This window comes from Talpa europaea (genome assembly GCF_964194135.1).
Source record: "Talpa europaea genome assembly, chromosome: 1".
Classification (NCBI taxonomy): Eukaryota; Metazoa; Chordata; class Mammalia; order Eulipotyphla; family Talpidae; genus Talpa; species Talpa europaea.
This window is the reverse complement of record NC_140073.1, coordinates 96217655-96237610: the sequence shown is the minus strand read 5'-3', so window position 1 is coordinate 96237610 and position 19956 is coordinate 96217655. Positions and strand designations below refer to the sequence as shown.

The 19956-nt window shown below is 37.0% G+C and overlaps 1 protein-coding gene across 1 annotated transcript in view; it reads right to left on the bottom strand.

Annotated features, from left to right (window-relative positions):
* Positions 1 to 15815, bottom strand: part of KCNJ3 (potassium inwardly rectifying channel subfamily J member 3) — a gene marked incomplete at both ends in the record, with an annotated part of 139041 nt that extends 123226 nt beyond the window's left edge. The window contains 2 exons of the mRNA XM_084243229.1: positions 5332 to 5548; positions 15114 to 15815. Coding sequence (XP_084099355.1) covers positions 5332 to 5548; positions 15114 to 15815 — 919 coding nt within the window. The remainder of the gene's footprint in view (positions 1 to 5331; positions 5549 to 15113) is intronic.
* Positions 15816 to 19956: the final 4141 nt, after the last annotated feature.

The following is a 19956-nucleotide window of genomic DNA, read 5'->3' as shown; positions in this document are numbered from 1 at the left end:
TGGCAGGGGTAGAAGAAAACCAGGAGGCACAGAATCGAGGAGGAAGAGGAAGGGGCAGTGATGAGTATATAACAATTGGAAAATATAAAGGACAAGAAACAGAAAGAAAATGTGGTTACTCTGAATTTAAGGAAGATCGTTAAGCATAAAGGGGTAAATAATAGGATTTTGTATTTTTTTTTCATGAGGAAAGAGCTGGAAATGTTTGAGGGCAAATAGAGTCAATGAGGTTTTAGGTATTAGGTTTGATAAGTATTGGAGCTGAGTCACAGGTGGTAGAAAGCAGAACTAGATCTATGTTCTTATTGAAGGATAAGGACACCTACCCCTTCTACCTCCGCCCCAAAATCAGGAAAAAGACAAGATAATTATAAGAAAAGGATAAAGAGAGTAAAGAAATGTATAAAAATTGAAGTGTCCCTTTCTTTGTGAGAAAATAGGTAGAGAGATGATAGGCAAAGAAGGAATAGGACAGCTGGGACTGGGGGCATGGAGAGAGAGAAAAGGTCTAAAATAGATCCCACAGGGAGAGAGCTGGGGAGTACAGAAAAGACAATTAAAAAGACTGCCAAATAGCAGCAGAGAGCAGATTGAAGTTTGAAAGCACAGAGTCCTAATGAGCCAAATCTGCAATGCTGTTTGCCTCTAGCAGTGCTCGCTCTCCTGGGAGAAGAGACAAAGAGAGCAAGAGTTAGAGGTAACCTATGTTTAGGAATGTGCTGGCTGAGCAAAGAAGCAAAGGTTATTAATGAAGAGGCAAAGCTTGCATTCCTTGTTCAGAGTGAAAATTCAATTCATCTGAAGGAAGGAAGGCAATGACCCTGATTTCCAAGGTATTTGGACAATTAATTATTATGACTCCTGATGAAAGTTGAAATTTTTCATGGAAATGAGAATGCTTCTAATTTCTCAACGCCCTCCACCATCACCACTCCTGCTGAGACTAACGGATGGGAAGAAGCAAAATCTAAATGAGATGTTAGGGGGGACTGCAGTGAAGTGAGCAATTGGATATGTATGCTAGAGAGATGGGAAGTATTAAATAAAATCAATGCCAAAATGATAACTCTCTTAAGTTTTACGTATTTCCAAGACATTGGGTTCATTCATTTTTAAAGAAACTACATGCAACCCATTAGGAAAAAAGTGGTTTTTTCCCCACATATACACTTTGAGATTACTATATTGTTACTTTCACTTAACTACAGACTTTACTTCCTTATCAAATCCAAGCCCTTCCTACAAACACAATAAAATCATCTAGAGTGCAGAGGTGGCCCCTTCACCTATATGACTTCTCACCTGGCTCTTCACATCACGTCTGTCACTGTGCCCCAACCATCTCTCCTTTCTCTTAGTTTCTGGAATAAATCAGGATGATTCCCAATTCAAGTCCATTGTACAAGCTTTCACTCTGTCCATCATGTTCCACCTTTGATGGGCTCAGGTAATTCTTGTCAGGTCTCTAGTTGGGGGTCAAGCAGTCTCAGAGAGACCTTTCCTTAACCATCAGCCAAAAATAACTTGGGATGCATTCCTTATTTTATTACTTTGGTTTGTCTTGATCTCTTACCCTTAACATATTACTGTCTGATAATATCTTGATTATTTTGTTTTGTTTTGACATCTGCTTCTGCTAGTTAAAATATAACCCACATTAAGGAAGGAGAGTATCTCTGTCTTGGTCACCGCTGTATCAACATTCTAAAGCATTTCAAATACTTTAAGTATACAGAATATATTCAAGTACTTGTCTAAATACGTGCCTAATGAACAAATGAATGAATGATAAAAACTTAGTATTTAGAGCAAAATATGATAGAAAGTTATATCAAATAAGTTTATTCACAAAGCTATGTAGCAAAAAAACATGGTAAGAAAATATGATATTATTGCTGTTTGTAAAATGTCCACAAAATATAACTGTCTTTTCCTAAGCAATATATATTATAAGAAAGTAAAATTATTGTACATGGGAAGGAGAAAAGAAGACACATCCTTCAAAATGAATCAAATAAATCTCAGTAAAATGTTAAATGATCAAGTGAACATAAAAATGTTTATGTTATTTTTACCAGGCACACTGGGGTCTGGAAATAGACAGATTTTATAGTTTGAACTGTGCAAGACTTACTTAATAAGGACATGTATACAAACAAAATGTCAGCTAAATTCTAACGTAAAATAAACGTAAAATAAATTCTATAAATTATGAGCAATGTTTTTTGCTGTCTTGCTATTTTAGATCTAGAAAACAAGTTTAATTAAGAGGTTAAGAGGAAACAGACCCACATACAATACAATTTTAAACTCTCCTTAAAAGCAATTTCTATACAAGAAATCTAATCTCCAGTCAACTTTTCACATTTTCTGTTGAAAGTAGTCCCTGCCAGTGCATTGTTTAAAAAAAAAAAAGAGTGGGAGAAAATGTTAAAATAAAACCTATAATCCCAGTGAATAATTTAATGCTACAAAACGTCTAACTACCATATATAGGACATTATTTATTAACTATGAACCTCTGAAATATGAAAAAGACTATGAGTTATGAATGCATAGTAAAATCTAAAAACAAACTGCTTCACTATTCCCTTAAAAGGCCCATGTAGAAGCCAAAAATCAAAATCAAGAGAATACCTAAAAAATCTTTAGAAAATCAGAATTGAGAGACATTCTACAAAACACCTGACCTATACTTTTCAAGTCAAGGTCAAGAATACAAAATAAGGGCCTCCCCGGTGGCTGGGCTGCAAAGCTGCTGGCAGACTCTGCAGTGCCGGTTCCATCCCGGGCCGCTGGGCTGAGGATCCCACATGGCGCACAAACCTCTCCTGCCGCCCACCCGCTGCTCCCCTCAGCAGTGTCCTCAGTCTGTCTGCCTGCTCTGCTCTCCCCTCTGGCTCTGGTGAATTCTCTCACCCTCCCGTGCTTCTGACTGCACCCAGTGCTTGTATAAATAAATAAATAAATAAATCTTAAAAAAAAAAAAAAGAATCCAAAATAAGGGCCTCCCTGGTGTTGCAGCAGGTTGAGCGCTGTGCTGTGAAGCCGTCCACAGCCTCGGCAGCATGGGCTTGATTCCTGTCCAGCCAGGGAGATACCCACATGGCGCAGCAGACCTCTCTTGACTCACCCACTGCTCCCCTCAGAAGTGCTTTCAGTCTGTCTGCCTGTTCTGCTCCTCACTCTGTTTCTGGTGAATTCTCTCACCCTCCCACGCCTCTAACCTGTACTCCAGTTCTTGTAAAAATAAATAAATCTTTAAAAAAAATGCAAAATAAGAACTATTTCTTCTGGAGTCTGAGAAGACAAGTAAATAAATGAAAAGCATAGTCCTTAAACTGGTATTGAACCAGAAGAACATACTTATAATGTAAATTACTACAAAAGTGACAAAATCTGAACATGGACTATGGCTTATATAGTAATATTTTATCATTGTTAAATTTCCTGTTTTTTTTTTTTTCTTAATCACACTGTGATTTTGTAGGAGAATATCCTCATTCTTGAGAAATACACACAAAATATGGCTAAAGTGGAAAATGGATGGATGGATGGATGGATGGATGGATGGATGGATGGATGGACTGCTAGACAGAAGGATGGAAGGAGGGAAAGGATGAAGGAGAAGGAGTGAGAGAGGGGAAGAGAAAGAAAGTTAAAGAAAAGAAAGAACAAAAGGCTTCTGAGGTGATCAAGTGAAACAGAAACATCACTCATGTCAGTTATTAGAATAATAATAAACCATTAGTAGACTTTAAGCAGGTGTCACAAAGAATTATGTCATAAGAAGCAAATCAATAAAAACTGAAGCATCTGTTTGGCTCAGTACTTTCTCAATAAATTAATATAAATTGAAACTTAAGTATAAAGATTTGTTGAATTAAAAGCTTTTGAATTTTTATTTAATTTTTTAATATATTGATGAAGATTATATTGTTTTAGATTGATTAATCTAAATAAAATCAATTTATTATATAATTTTAGAAATATAACATTATATGAATTTTAAAAATATAATATTTAAACCATTAAACCAGCACAGAAATCAAATTTCAGATACAGAGTGACACATTGAAACTTTACTCATGCTCCTTAAAAATTTTAATATGTAAACTGAAGTATTTACAGCAATAGTAATAGGACAAGCAGCTTTGAAGGGTCTATTGTATCATTTTCACATTAAAGAGAAGGAAAAGAAGCTTACAGAAACTAAGTACCTTATTGAAATTTCAAATAGGTATTAGGTGACAGATGAAACACCAATGGCTTCCCTCCCCCTGTTCCTTGAGCAAAGCTTTAACCAAGAAGGGATCTCTGATTATGACATGGCTCCCATTCTGTCATAAAGTTTGCATGTATCTATGTTATTGACAATGTTATTTTCAATATTTCTATAGCTGATACCTAGTAATCAACATTTTACGGTTGTTTGTATTGGTTAAAAAATTGATAGCTAAAATATTTATTGTTTTCTCATTATTTGTAGAAAGGGTAGAACTCAAGATACATATGCATACATATGTATATGTGTGTATATCCATATACACATAAATACATCAATAGCATAGAATTATATAGGATATTACATTATTAGTTTCAGGCATCCCACAGGTTCATAAATACTGGATAATGTTTAAATCAAAAATAATATAGTGTGATTTATTGTTTCTTTCCTTTGCCAGCATTACTTTCCTTAGAGAGTAGCAAACTATATTTCAGACAACCAATGTTATATTGCATCTTAAGAAGTATCATAAAGCATGTAGCTATACCAAAACAGGAGGAAAAAAGGGAAAATTTTCTAATTTTTTTTTTTTGTCAAGGTTCAGCTGGACTAATGTATTGATCCATTTTGAAATTAAAACGCTGTTTTAGCATACGTGTACATACACGGGGAATCTTCACTGTGGCTGCACATAGTAGCATATCAAAGCTTTATCTATTAAACCCTGAATCACCATCTCAAAAGCAAGAATATGCATGCTGAGTGCAGGCTGCTCACTAATTACCCAGAATTTATTTTAACCTTGAATCTTTAAAGAAAAATTATGATTACAGAAAATCCAAGTTTATTAATTAAAATAGAACATCATAATCATTTGTAAGGAGTCACCTCAATTTTTTTTTTTGCATTGAGTATTCCTGAGTTAACATTACCTATACAATCATCAAAAAAGTAAATTTTCATTTTCAAAGCAGTGTCTTAAGAAGCAAGTCATTACTTTCATTACTGTGAACTGAGACATTAGCCTAATTTGACACATTTGTGCATATAATATAACGTCACGAAATAAAGGAAGTTGATGGTATATCTGTGTTTTTACTCACCAGTTGTTTCCACAATGCCTTCTAGAATGACGACAATCTCGAACTGTTCAGTTTGCATGCTTCTCTGGGACAGGTCATAAAAGGGGCTTTTGGCATCGATCACGTGGCAAATCGTGAGTGGGGAAACAAGAAAAAGTTGATCTGCCCCTGTGCTAAAACCTACATCCAGTTCAAGTTGGTCAAGGGGAAGGAACTCACCCTCAGGTGTCTGCCGAGACTAGACAAGCACACAGAAAAAGAAAAGAAATCACCACTTGCACTGAAATTTTCAAGGCAGTCCAACAGTCATTTACATCATTGCCTACATTCTGCACTATCAATCATTTGCAACAAAATCCAAACAAAGCATTATGCAGCTATGTTCGAGCAAATGGGCCGAAATCCCACATAGCTCATGTGGAACATACATGCATTATTTATAATATACAACTTACTATAATTACCATTCTCTAACTCATGAGATTTGGAGAAATGCCTGGTCCAACAATGGCTGTTAGTACAAACTGTGGAACGGAATGTACATGTGCCACTGCTTGACATACATCACTGCATGAGAGCTCACTGCATGCCAGATTTTTTTTTCTCACAAAGCAAATAAGTAGGCATTTCTTATGAGGTTGTTAAAGCTGTAAAAGGTTGATCAGATCCTAAGAAGTGAGGTATTGCATTATTACAAAGCCAAACATAACAACTTATTTTCCGGAAATACTGGAAAAGTAACTATTTTTGAAAAGTAACAGATATAAATTAGAAAAGATTTTATATTAAATTATGCTAGGTACACAACAGTTCATATACTAAAAATAAAAGTCACATGCTATTAGCTAATGTCTTTCAAAATCCTAATAATAACCTACATTAAATGTGTTTACTTCTCTATTTTATGAATTTTAAAACATAGTAAATGTGCTAAATTGAACTGTTTTCATCAGCAGTTTAAAAATCTACATTGGATAAACATAATTTACTAAAATTTGTAAATAATGTAATTCAGTGTTAATGTAAATCACTATGAAACTTAATAGACTGCTTATATGCTAAGACTCTAAAAGAAAATCAATCATGACTACTAAAAACTTTCAAGTCATGAAAGTAAATGTATCTTTCTTTTCTACTCATTTTCATTTTTTTCAATAACTGTTATAACCATCAGGTAAAAGCAAATAATTAATTTATGTGCGTATGCTGGTCAAATAAGGGCTAGGTTAAACAGCTGAACACAGAAAATTTTGAAAGGGGAGCCTTGTGACTGGTCAAATGGGGTGTGGGAAAACCCAATATATTTTAATAGGTTCTTTACAAAGTTAATTTAATAAACAAAACAAGTGTTAACACTGGTCTGTCCATTAAAGTGGTAGTTTGAAGACAAAATCTTATTCTCGGTGTTCCAAGAAATACATCTGCTTTTTATGTGAAAACACTGCAAAATGCAGCGTAGTAAGATATCCTCCATGGCAAAACAGAACCAAGGGTTTTATATTGTGGATGATTCATCATGGCAACAATTACTGCTGCGTCTCAATAGCAAAATTAGTTAGAGGGGTAAGTTTGTAATTACTGATACTCAGAAATTTTATTTACATAGAAAAAAAAAGAAAATATTGAAAGTGTATTTTTCTTTACTACCTTGTGAGTAGTTGATGAAAACAGAAGAAAATGCTTTCTGACAAGAAAGAAAAAATCCATGGAAAAGTCTGATGGTACAAAAATAAAAACAGTGGATCTAACAACCAATGTTGGAGAAACTAAGCCAGTAAGAAAAGTTCTAACCCAGTAGGAACAAGCACTCTTTGGAGCTTTCTCAAGCCACCTATGTTTCTAAATATTTTCTCAAATTAGTAAAATATGTATGAGACCAGCATCTTCCCAAATATACAGTTGTCCAACTAGTATTGATTAATATAACAAAATAAAAACCAAAACAAAATATAAATAAAAATAAAAACCCAATGTCATTGTTCTCTCACCTACTAAGAAACAGGTGCTATAAAAACACAAGGTGTTACTCTGATGTTAATAAGTAATGAACAGAATTTGAGATGTTTTTACTAATGATCCTCAGCTCTGTTTTTTTCTATAGTAAATAAAAATACAAAGATAATTCCTCAAAACATAATTTTTTATTATTTAAAAATAATTTTCCAAAAAAGATATCTTTCTAATTACTAAATATGTACCCCCAATTAAAATTCATCTTCCTTTTTAGATGTTATTTATAACATCATTCTAAAAGGCTTTACAATAAGCTATAAAGTTTGTATGCTCTCAATCATTCAACAAACCATGAAAAGAAGTGACCTAGAAACAGGCAGATAATCAGGAAAATGCCAGCCTAGAATAAACAACATGAAATTTTTAGCAAAGCAGTTAACTTACATATAAGTAATTTAGATTCAATCTCCATATGCATTCTGATTTTAGAAATTTGTTCTATATAACCTATAATACTATGGGGAAAATCATGATATTTTGTTTCTTTTGAAAGATGTTTTTCATGCTTATACATTTTTCAGGTAAGTAAAAATCTCTAAATATCCATTGAAAAATATTTTCCAGTGGGTATAATGTCACTTAACTTTTCTTTAAATGACTCTGAGACCCTACCTATACCCACAATTTTTTTTTTTAAGTCTTCTTTTGTTAGGTCAACAAACATGTCAGTCAATATGCTTACCTCCCTTAACTTTTGTTTGCTTCTCCAATCAACTGGGAAGTCCATTGACTACTGTGAATTCAATAGAAAGCTTTTCTGTTTAGAGGAGTAAAGGGTGTGGTTTCAGTGTGGCAGATGCTTGGAGCAATAGAATTGTTTGAGCTCCTCATTGGAGCACAGTTGTCTTATGTGTGCTCAGCCAAATACTTCCCATGTTCCAGAAACCTAAATATGCCTACCAAATACAATTTCATAATCACACACATGCTACTGTAGGTTTACAAGGAATTCTAATCTAGGCTTTTGAATTCTGGAGCAAATGCCAGAGACATTCTGGAGCAAAGGGTGGGGGGGAGCTTATGTTATTTCAAATTTTCTCATACAAGTTGAATGAGAGAACTTTTGTTCAAAGAACTGTGACAGGCATGGGTACATGAAAAGGAAAGATAGAAAAAAGCATGTGCTTTTATAATATTAAACTAAGATGTATACCTTGAGTATGTAATAGATAAATAGCACTAATATACCATCAGGTTCTAATTCTCTTACTTATTTTTCAATTACCATATTTTATCCAGGAATTGTAATAGGTAGAAAAAATGAGATAAAATTCAACTTAGCCTTTTTTTGTGATGTCATCTTAAGAATTACAAGGAGTATTTCATTAACATAGCAGTTTGCTGATGGTTCACATTATCTCTTAAATACTATAAACTTCCTAATTCCAAAGGGAACACAAAACTGTGGCCATTTCCTAGATCAGAACAACTGCTATTTTTAAGCTTGCTGCAGTTAATCATTTAAATTTCTAAAAAGTTAATAATGAAGGCTGACTTCTGTTTGATGAAATAATCATTTAGAATCATAAAAACTACTTAATGAATTAGAAAATGTGAAAGTAGTAAAAGGAAAAACAGTTCATTAAAAATGGGTGGTTTTTTAAAATTTATAACTTGACAGAAATTTATAATTTGACAGAACTATGACCTGAAAATGACTTTCATGCAATCATTATTTCCAATTATATGGAATCTGGGGGGAAGAAATAGGATCTTTCTGCTACTTTAAAGTCTATGATTGAATGCATTATAGTCAAATTCTGGATACGAGAAAAAAATAAGGAAATCTAAGGCTTAAAGTTCTTTAAATTTATTGTCCAGAAAATTATAACTAGAATGTGATGGATTTTTAAATGCTTTTATACAATTTAAGTTTTGGCAATAATTTCTAAGTTACTCTTCTTAATAAAAATACTGCTATTCAAAGGTACTACTTCAATTATACACATGTTAACTACATACAAATGGATATGTGTATAGATTGTAGGGCTTGTGCCTCATTTTAGAATCACATGCACTACTTTCAAAGAAATAACTATTGTCAAAGGACTTTGAACTCCTTTAGAGTCCAAAAGGCCTGCAAGATAATCAATCACAATTCTGTCTGCAGGTGGAAAAGGATTCAAAACTCATATACACTGGAGTGCAACTGTATTCAGCACTGCCCTGGGAGAAGCAGATCCACATCTGGTCATTCTCCTGGAAGATTTGTGACCAGTTGTCCAGATCCATTCAGTAGGACCCACATCACCAATACAATCAATTCTTTGATAGCTTTTTCCCATCTCCCTAACCCCTAACTCTATTCTAAATATAATCATGTCCTGTTTCCTGATTTGGGTGAGGTTACAGAAATTTTGAATAAGCCATTTAGTCACTAACACTGACTCATGAGATTTACCTCTCTCATATTTTAAGTGTTGATCTGAGCCTCACCACCTCCCACAAGTATCTACTAGAAAAACATATTCAGGGCCAGCACTCAGGATAGCAATGGAGGGGAGGGGCCTAATGTGAGAGGGACAGCTGTTTTTGCCTAACACTTGATCTGTAATTTTACTTCTCTTTCTTTAAATGTACAATGTGTGTGTTTGAGAGTGCGTGTATATGTGTATGTGTGTTAAATATATGTTGCAGTCAGAAAGAAAATCATTTGTAATGAGTTCAGAATACTATCTGGAAGTTAAATTAAAAAACGAACCAAAAGCAGGTACCAGGAAAAGGAACAAAAATGTCTTCGAACTCAACAGCCGTGATGGTAGTGGCTCAGGCACTCAGACCAAAATCAAAGTCAAGTAGAGGAAGATGTAGACCTAATTTTATGTTGACTGTCTATTATTAAATTTCTTCTGGGCCACAATTTAGTCTACAATTATATTTCTTTGACTCCTTAAGTTTGAAGTTCCATGAATCCTAGGTGGGAAAAACATGACCAAAATAAGTCTAAAATATTATTAGTTATTAATGTTAGACTGATTATCCCATAAAAAGATGTTCACTTAGAAAATACCTTATAGAATGGAATGTAATTTATCTTGTAATAAATTATATAAGGTTTTTATACCATTCAAATGAAAGAACACCTTTATAATTCCTTGAGGGCTTTTTATGGGATTTATAATAACTGTGGACAGGATTTGTAACCCTCCTTGCACATTCCCCTCCTACTCACTTTTTCCTGCTTCTCTTTATCACTTGTTCTTACCTACTGCTGTTTATTTATGGGTCTTTATGTCCCTTATTTCTGTTCACACTGAGCACGAGGCACCCTGTACCTTTCAGGAAACAGACTAAAAATAAAAACTAAACAAAACAATATCCTACTATTATTTTAAAAGAAGAATCATAATTACAGTTTTCAAGAGGAATTCAAGTTCTATAACCATTGTACCTATGTCAGAGAAAGCAAAGTTAAACTAAAGAGACACTCTGGCTTTTAAAAGATACAACGAACCCACCTATGAAAGTCCCTTACCGCTAAAGAATCTAGTCCCAAGATTTCTGGGGTACTCAGTGTTAGACTCCTTGAATATTTCCACTAATGCCTTATGTGATGTCCAGAAGAACAGTGTTTTCATTTTATATTCATTTGTGGATTTATTTTTTTAAAGGAGATAACTGTTTCAAGGTTAATAATAACATGAAAATTGGCCAAGATCAATTGGTAAACAGAGTCAAAATACATTCATGTAGAGTTAAAAACATAATCACATTTAAGTGCAAGGTAAGGAATGAAGACAAATAAATATATGAAAAAAATTAAAGAATCATGTGGGTAAAACTTTAACAAAATGTTAGAACATAGGAAGAAAATACAGAGCTTAATGGTTTTGCAGCCAACAATTTTGTTTTTATTGCAGTGGCACTTGATCAATTTGTATGAGGAAACCACAGAGTATCCAATTTTAGTTCTCCATATAAATGGAGAATTAAAAAAGTAGTACAAAAATAATGTATGTGACACATTAGCGGAGTAATGCAATACCTTTCCATCAATGAAAATTATCAATTTTACAGATGACTTCCTAGGAAAGAAAGGTGATGAATATTTGCAATGAATAATGATAAAAGTAAACAAAATTATACTTCCATGAAAAAACTTTATCTCAATTTCAAAATTTAGATCCAACAGCAGAAGAGTTGATCTTATGTTTACCTTATATAAATTACATTTGACTAGATGTCTGTGTGTCTGTCTATCTATCAATCTATCAGGCTTCCGGATAATAAGGTAGAAGGTCTTGAATATTATATTAAAGAAAATTATTTAAAGTCTTCTAACAAGATGAAATTCTAGGGCAATCAACTATTAGAATTAGATCTGAAGTCAGTGAAATTTCTCAATTCTTTAAATCTAATGCTAAATATTACAGCCCATTGTTTCAGCCAATAGTCTCAATTCTCTAATCCTGACATTTTTCACTAAAACTTTCAATTGGATTACATATTAACTTAACCATGCTATTCAGTGATCCCTGTTTTCTGGGTTAAAAAAAAAAGGAGACTAAAATAATTGAAAATTCAAATAAGACAATATAAGGATAAGAAAAGGAAAATAGAATAGTTGTCTTAAAGGAGTTTTCTTCAGCTTTCTATAAAAAAATGAAGAATATTTTAAAATTATATCCTTTAATTGTTATTTAATCTGCTTTTTCTCAATAGAAAAAGGGCCTAGTAATCCAGGCACAGAGTTTGAAAATATTATTAGAATGCCAAAATAAATGTCAGAATTTGCACACCTGAAGACAGAAATAGAGTTGAAATAAAAGTGCCTTTTGTATAAGAAAATACAAATCAAAAAGTTAGAAAGGTTAAAAACAAACTTCCATCAAAACTTAGAGAATTCAAAAGAAATATGTATGGAAAATTTCATCATAGCCAGGATTAGAAAACCATACCCATGTTCTTGTCTTCTCAAGAATAGAAAGTGCTTTATAATCACTAAATAGAACTCTTAATGTACAGTAAAATGTTCTTTTATTCAGCAAATCAGAGCTAAATTAAATTAGCTAACAGGAAAAACAAATCATCAATAGTGTCAAACTTTTTTGCCTTAAGATGCTATATATTTCTCTATATTAAAGATACATAAATTGTACCTTTTAATAGCAAATGAAGGATAAAAAAACTGAATATGTGTAATATATTTAATAAGAAGACTGGATTAGATTGATATCAAAGTATTACTACTTTAAGATTTTGGCATAACTTCTCTTTAAAAAAAGTAGTTGACTGTTTTAGGTCACTTCTTCTCACTCTCTAAGAGAAAATGAGAGTAACTTAAGAAAGGCAAATCTGGCCTCTAATTTTTCTGAATGTTATTAGTTGCCTAATAAAACATGACTCTTTTTTAATGAAGTCTAAGGAAATGACAAGAACTATGAGAATTCATTTTAATTACCATGGCTACAAGAAAAATCAACTTCAAACAAACTATACTAACTGGGTGGTTGAAGGGTTGTCTCTGATCAACCCTCTTGCTGCACAAATAGCAGGAGATAATCTCAAAATAATCTTGTTTAACATAAATTGGCACCACATGTCAGTCATATTTACTTCTAGCACTGACATCTTCCAAGCCAACAAAAAGAAAAAAAATTACAGTAATATATTTAAATTTAATTAGATGTTGTTTTTATCACCTTGTGTTAATACAGCACCTTGCTCCAAATTGTCAATACTTTAAACTGTTTATTTTAATCAGGACACTTCTGGGGGTATATACGCTACATGCCCATAAACATGAAAGTCATTATCAGTGGCCCAACCATTGCAGGGACTGGGTGCTTCAGATTAATTGTACCTTTGTAAAGCAAAACAAAACAAGGCTATGTTTTATTTATAAAACAAAGTTATGTTTTATTATAAATTAATTTTGGTTATTTCTGGTTTTATAAAAATAAAATTTGATAAGGTGTAAAAATATCTAAAAGTTATGGTCTTGAAAAGATATTTGCTTTAATAAAACACTTCATATGTTTAAAAGAATAGAGGCCAACAATAAATGACGATTAAAGTCTAATTATGACTTTCCAACTGACCGATCAATATGGCAAACTACTTGTCAATAAGAACCTTAAAGTGACACATAAACATTGGTTTCTTGTCAGAGACTCTGACAATGTATCAGCAAGATGCTCATATCGTCCTGGAAGGCCTACCTTAAAGAGAGATGATATATTTTGCTCTATTCATATAAGCAGACATATGCAACAAATAACACTGCAATAAACATGTCTCCAAGACAAGTGTTCAGCCTGATCCAATATCTGCCTTATTTCAACAGTACTCCATAGCACAATATGCTAAGAAAAACACAAATCTGTATGCAGTTCTCTGAAGGTAATTATAAACATAAGATCTAATCAAATTATCTATGCAAAGTTATCTTAATGAACATGGTCGTCAGAACCAGGCTGAAAATTTACTACTATGTTACATGAAATTCAGTTTACTTACTATGTATATAACACGGTAAATATGCATATATTGTGGGTGACAGGACAACTGAATTGCTTGAAACCTCATACTTTACTGAACATGGTCACAAGTAATTAGGATAAGGTCTCATAAATGAACAATGAAAGTGACACAAAAGCCAAACTATTTCAAAGCACATTGGATCACTTTTAGTTGCAGTGTAAGTTAAGGTTTATAAAATGTGTTGGTAGAGTGGAAAATGAAATTCAAAGGCACAACCCCAACTTAACTATCAAATTTCCATTTTGTCAATGCTGAGTTCTAAATCTGGCTATGGCTCTCTATGCAATGTCAGGAAAAATATTTAAGACTATCTTTTTTCAGTGTATGAATATTTGAACACTACCTCTGGCAAATCTCTGAAAAAGAATTGTAAATTCAACACACCCAGAGAACTGGGCTTCTATTCCTCATTCCCAGACTCCAATGGGGTGAATGCTTATGGTGGGCTTCTCTTCTTGGCTATAGTGGTGCCCCCTAAGGGCTATATGGACCTTGCTCTAATAACCATTCCATGTGCCATTTGTTTTAGCATTTACACTGCTGATGGTAGGAAGCAATCTTCTCTAATGGATGCTGAAAAGCTTCAAGTGAAATCTGTAATTGACAAAGGCTTCATAGAAACAGGCAATTAAGAATAAAATTAACAAGAGGCGCTACAGGAAAAGCACTCAGAATACTTCTCTAGGAAAATATTTAGTAAAAATAAAAATTTAAAAGAACCAGGTGTTGTTTCTTCCACTTTATTAACTGCTTCCCAGCTCAGTGTGCTTGTTAAAAGACCAAACGTACAGTGAGAGCTGATGTTACTAAGTCTTAGAGGAAGAATCCACCTGCTGATGTTATTAGGCAGAAAAAGAAAATACCTAAGTGAAAGTTGAGGCAAGCCCAGCACCTAATTCTTTAAAATAAAAGCTGTTTGGTTTCAGTACCTCCTGGTGAGTGGAGCTGTATTTACTGACACCAAATCAAAAGTGTTCTTAAGAGCAAAGTGGCAAGAGTAGGAGAAAATAGGGCACACGCTTATACCTGAAGCCACCAGGAGCCAACACCTCTCAGTAAGTGTTACTAATCCAGAAAGTGATACAAGCCCATCCGAAAAATGAATATAAATAAGAGCGCAAGAATGAGCAGTTAAAGAGCAGAACTGTCAGCTGCGCTCCCCGCGCACAATCCCCCACTCTAAAATAAAGGAAGTTTACCTGTAGCACTAGGTAAGGCTAGGGGGCTGGGAATGGTTCTCAGGTGAGTTAATTCCGGGCCATCGGGGTAGGCGGTGGCCAAGTGGGGAAGGGGCGGGTAGCACTTACTTTTAGCAGCTTGCAGCGGATCTGCGCGGAGACCATGTGGCTGTTGCGCAGGTTGCCCACCCTGAACATCAGCGTGAGTTTTCCGTCCCTCATGGAGATCACCGCGTGCTCGCTAAACATCAGGGTCTCCGCGCGCTTCTTTGGCTGGGACATCTTGATGAACATGCAGCCAATGAGGAAGGCGTCCACGATGGAGCCCAGGATGGACTGAAAGAGGAAGAGGATGATGCCCTCGGGGCATTTGTCTGTGATGTAGCGGTAGCCATAGCCGATGGTGGCCTCCGTCTCGATGAAGAAGAGGAAGGCAGAGGGGAAGTTATAGACATTGGCCACGCAGGGCGTGTAGTTGCCGACGTGGGCTTTGTTCAGGTCGCCCCGAGTGTAGGCGATCACCCACCACATGGACGCCATGAAGAGCCAGGCCACCGTGTAGGTAAGGATGAAAATGAAGAGGTTCCAGCGCCACTTGAGGTCCACCAGGGTGGTGAAGAGGTCCGAGAGGTAGCGGCTGGTCTCGCTGCCCAGGTTGCCGTGCTGTACATTGCACCGGCCGTTCTTGTCCACGAACCGCTGCCGCTTCTTCTTGGGCACGAGCTGCTGCTGCGGGCCCTGGCCGGGCCCCTGGGGCTGCAAGCCGGAGCCGCTGGACGAGGTGGTCACTACCTGGTAATCGTCCCCAAATTTCCTTCGGAGTGCAGACATAATACGGAGGGGCGAGCCAGATTCAAACAGGAAGCGAAGGCGCAGGAGCCGAGCGCTGCAAACCAGCACCAATAAGAAGGTGGGGGCGGGGGAGAAAGGGGGGACAAAAGCGAGCGCGCCTGGGGTGGGGGGCGCACCCAGCAGGTATCTGCGGTCTTTGGCCCCTGCAGACGCCTATCCTCCCCTGGGACGGAGGCTTTCTTTCCTAGCAGAGTCTTAAAAAAAGAAAAAAAAAAAAAAGTGTCCTCCCGCACTTAAGGCAGGAGGGATGCAAGGACCGGGAACCCAAACCCAATTTTGCCTCCAAGCTTTTCGAGGTTTCTCCTGTCTTCACCCATCCCCGGCATCCCCGGCCACCCTTTCCCGTCCCTTCCCACAGCCGTCCTAACTACCCTGAAGCCCTACCAAGCTGACGGTTTCAAAATGAATGAGTTGATAAGCGAGTCCCACCCCACCTGCCAACTCGCCGGGCTGCCGGAGCTGCGCTACCTGCTTGGACCAAACCCTCCCCCCTCCCCCCCATCCCCTCACCCACCCCCCCAGACAGTTCCCAGCTCCCCCCAGCGTTCCCGCCTCCTATCATTTGGCCAAAATCCCGCCCAAAGGCATGTCCGCCCGGCACTGGTGCAACACCCCCTACCCACGCCCTCCGGGTTCAGAGTTCCCCGCTTCGGACTCCAGAGACGTGCGCGCCTGGTGTCCGCCGGCCGCCGAGTTTCCGCGGGTACCACCAGGGCCTTGGGGTGAACCCTCTAGGGCCCCGGTCGCCCCGGCGCGCAACTGAGACACGGCGGTGCGCGACACCCGAGCACTCACCCAGCAGCGGAGGGCGGGAGGAGGCAGCGGGACGCAGCGGCAGTTTGGCCTCGCACTCTGCGCTCACCGCTGTTTACCTCGCCCCCACTTTTCCTGGTGTACCGCGATGGGCGCCAGTGCAGGTCCCCCAAGCTCCGCACCTTCCACAGGGCACCACGCTGCCCCACCAAGAGGATCGCGGCGCGCCCTGCACTGACTGACTTGGGCGCGGGACTTGACTGTTTTTGGCGCGGTGGTTTCTTAGCAGGCAACTGCGGTGATGCTGTCAAGGGTTCGATCCTCTGGCTGCCAGTCAGGCTTTCAGGTCAAATATTTACGCCGCTCTCGCTTTATCTCTGTTTCTGGGCACCTGACTTTACCTTGTCCTCCCTCGGTCCCCCAGTCCCTGTCCGAGGCTCGGTGGCCCCGGGTGGAAGATGCCAGGGGCGAGCAGAGGCGCAGGAGTGTGGAATATGTGCTGGTGCGAGTAATCAGCTGCAGAGCCGCACTAGCCCCGCCTGTCCCTGCCTTCCCCGCTGCTCCACCAGCCTGAATTGCACCTCCGCGCCTCAGTTGAGCCTGCAGTGTCTGGCAGCTCAGAAAAAGCGAGCCCCTCCAATGAGAAGCAACTCTAAATCTGCTTCCAAAGCCAGCCAACTCTCCTTTCTGGCTCTCCTGCATCAGTCAGAAACCCCCAGCAAGCAGCAAATGCTGCTCCCTGAAAGGAGAGTAGTATAATATGTCTCTCTAAGTAGGACTCTCATTTAAACGAATGGGTTTGGGGATGAATCATAAACAGAGCTCTCAACTGAAGCTGTGATTAAGCACGTTCAGAACTCAAAGTTGCTAGAAGCAGAGGGTTCTTTAGGAGGGGAACAGAAAAAGAGGGAAGACACTAATGGGAAAGCTCCCAGTCCTCCCTGAAAATGGCTGTTATTATAAAGCCTCAGAATGCCCAGAGTTAATGCATGACTGTAACTGAGGGAACAAGGCTGGATTTTAATGGCACAGACATGCCAGTTAACTTAATGGAGGGACAAAGTGCAGAAATAGCTAATATACTGCCAATTTGTAAATACCAGCTTACTTTACCACATTTCATATTTGCTTTAAAACGTCATGGTATCTTATGGCACATTCGATGCAGTCCAGATACAAAAAATTGATTCTGTTGTAAAATCATCAAATCATGGGGTTGTAAAAGCAAAGGGCTGTTCTAAGACTCCCATGCAAAGGAAAATGAGCACTTAATCATTCCACCAGTTAACAGCCAAAACCTTCTACCCCTAAACCTTCGGGCAGCAAAACTTGTACCTTGTCAGTCATAAGTAGAGGACTCTTTCACTGTCACATGGTTAAACTATCTATCTGCTGTGATAGACACTTTCTCCTGCAGGGTGTCTGATAAAGAGTTAAGAAACTGTTATTTCCTAGGATTACATAAGAAGGGAAAGTAACACTATGGGAAGTGGAAAATGCTCTGGGTCTGAGATCATAAAACTTGATTTGAGTCCTGGCCCTACCAGTTTGCCATTTGTGAACTGTGACCTTGAGCAAATAGCAGAACATCTTCGAGACTCAATTTCTCCTCTGAAAAATTGGCAGTTTCAATATTTTCCCAGAGTTGCTATGAAAAAAAAAAATAAAAGAATGAATGTGGTCTTATTAACTACTTTTTATTTGCTGTGAGGGATGTTACATACTGAGCTGTAAAGTCACAACAAGGCCAAGAAGAGATTATGAATGAGGTTTAGGAATTAGCCCCAGGCTGTGAACTAACTTATATTTTCCTCTCACCTCTAACTTTCCCGCTGATGCACACTGCCCTAGCAGACCTGAACATACCTATCACATTCTAGTTTTACAACAAATATTTCTTGGATCATTAACAGGTACCATGCTACATCACAAGGAAACTCCACATGCATTGAAACTGTAATACATAATTAAAAGTTATCTCTATTGTTTTAAAGTCATCACTAAATCAATTCACTTACATAACAATATGAAACTTCTGTGTTTGTTAGCTGGAGTATTGTTATCCAAATAGCTGCCAAATCCTTCTGGTTGCACCACTGCAATAACTCTTATATGATTTTCCCTCTCTTTTTAAGAAAGGCTTCTAACCTTCAAATCCCCACTTGATTTTAGGCCCAAACTCAAATGATTTTCTTGCCTTTAGCCTTTTTTTCTTTCAAACTATCTGAGATAGTCTTCCTAGATCAGTTTTCTTAGAGTTGTATGAGTTCAGAGGTGGAATGGAAACCAAAGAATTCACTGATTATTTCATTTGATCATTTCATTTACAAGCTTTTAAATTTTCTGAATTATGAAAACATGTTTCTATTGAAGTCACCATCTTCCAGTAACCAAATTTATAAACAAATAATTTTATTATTTAAGAGACATGGTCTATTCTAATCCTCTTATTTTACAAATAAGCAAATCAGGGCTAAAAGAGAAAATATCTTGTTCAATGTCAACAATATATAAATGGAAACTTTAGATCTGAACAAAAAATAATGTATCTCCAGCATCTGAGTGCTCTGTCATCCCTTACCATGTACCTAGAAAGAAGTCTAGAATCCTGATGTATAGGCACCATCTCCTTCCACTGTACCATGCTTTCACACAAGTTGAGATCTAAGGTCCTTTGAAAAATAGCCTAACTTATCTTTCCAAAATTATCTCCTATACACCTTTTAATGTGGGAAGCCATTAAAGTTGACTCAGCCAGTTTTGCCAACTTTGACTGTTAGCAATTCTCCAAACAAATCCTATATTGACATCATTGGTTCAACTTTTTTCTGTCACTTAAATGTCCAAACCACCATCACTGGTATATAAGGACAATGAAGAATTTCTCCACCTTTTATTTCAAGTGCCACCTATTCCCTGAAGCTTTACTTTATCTTCCCACTAATAATAATCTAGCCATTCTCTCAATTCTCATTTCCCTACAATTTAATATTGTATCATTGTCTTAATATTGTAATACTTAATACTGTAGTACTCCAGCTACCCCATCTTGCCTTGCATATGGCAAATAATTAATTCCCTTTTTAGAGAGTGCTAACATTTATTGTGGCTACTTTAATGTGCTGGGCAATCTTTTTGGAACTTTACAGTTAGTATTTTTACAAGTTAAAAAGATTGTGAAGCAGGGAATCAAAACACCCTGCACATTTTCAAGATCTCTATTCTTTCAGAGAAACAGAACTACCTGATAAGTAGAAATATTTTCAGGATGCCATCATGTCACACATTAAATGTGACTGAGCCTTTGACCTATTTGTGTCATTGGGTCCAACTCCTGGAAAATGTCTAAAGATGAACCAAACTCTTC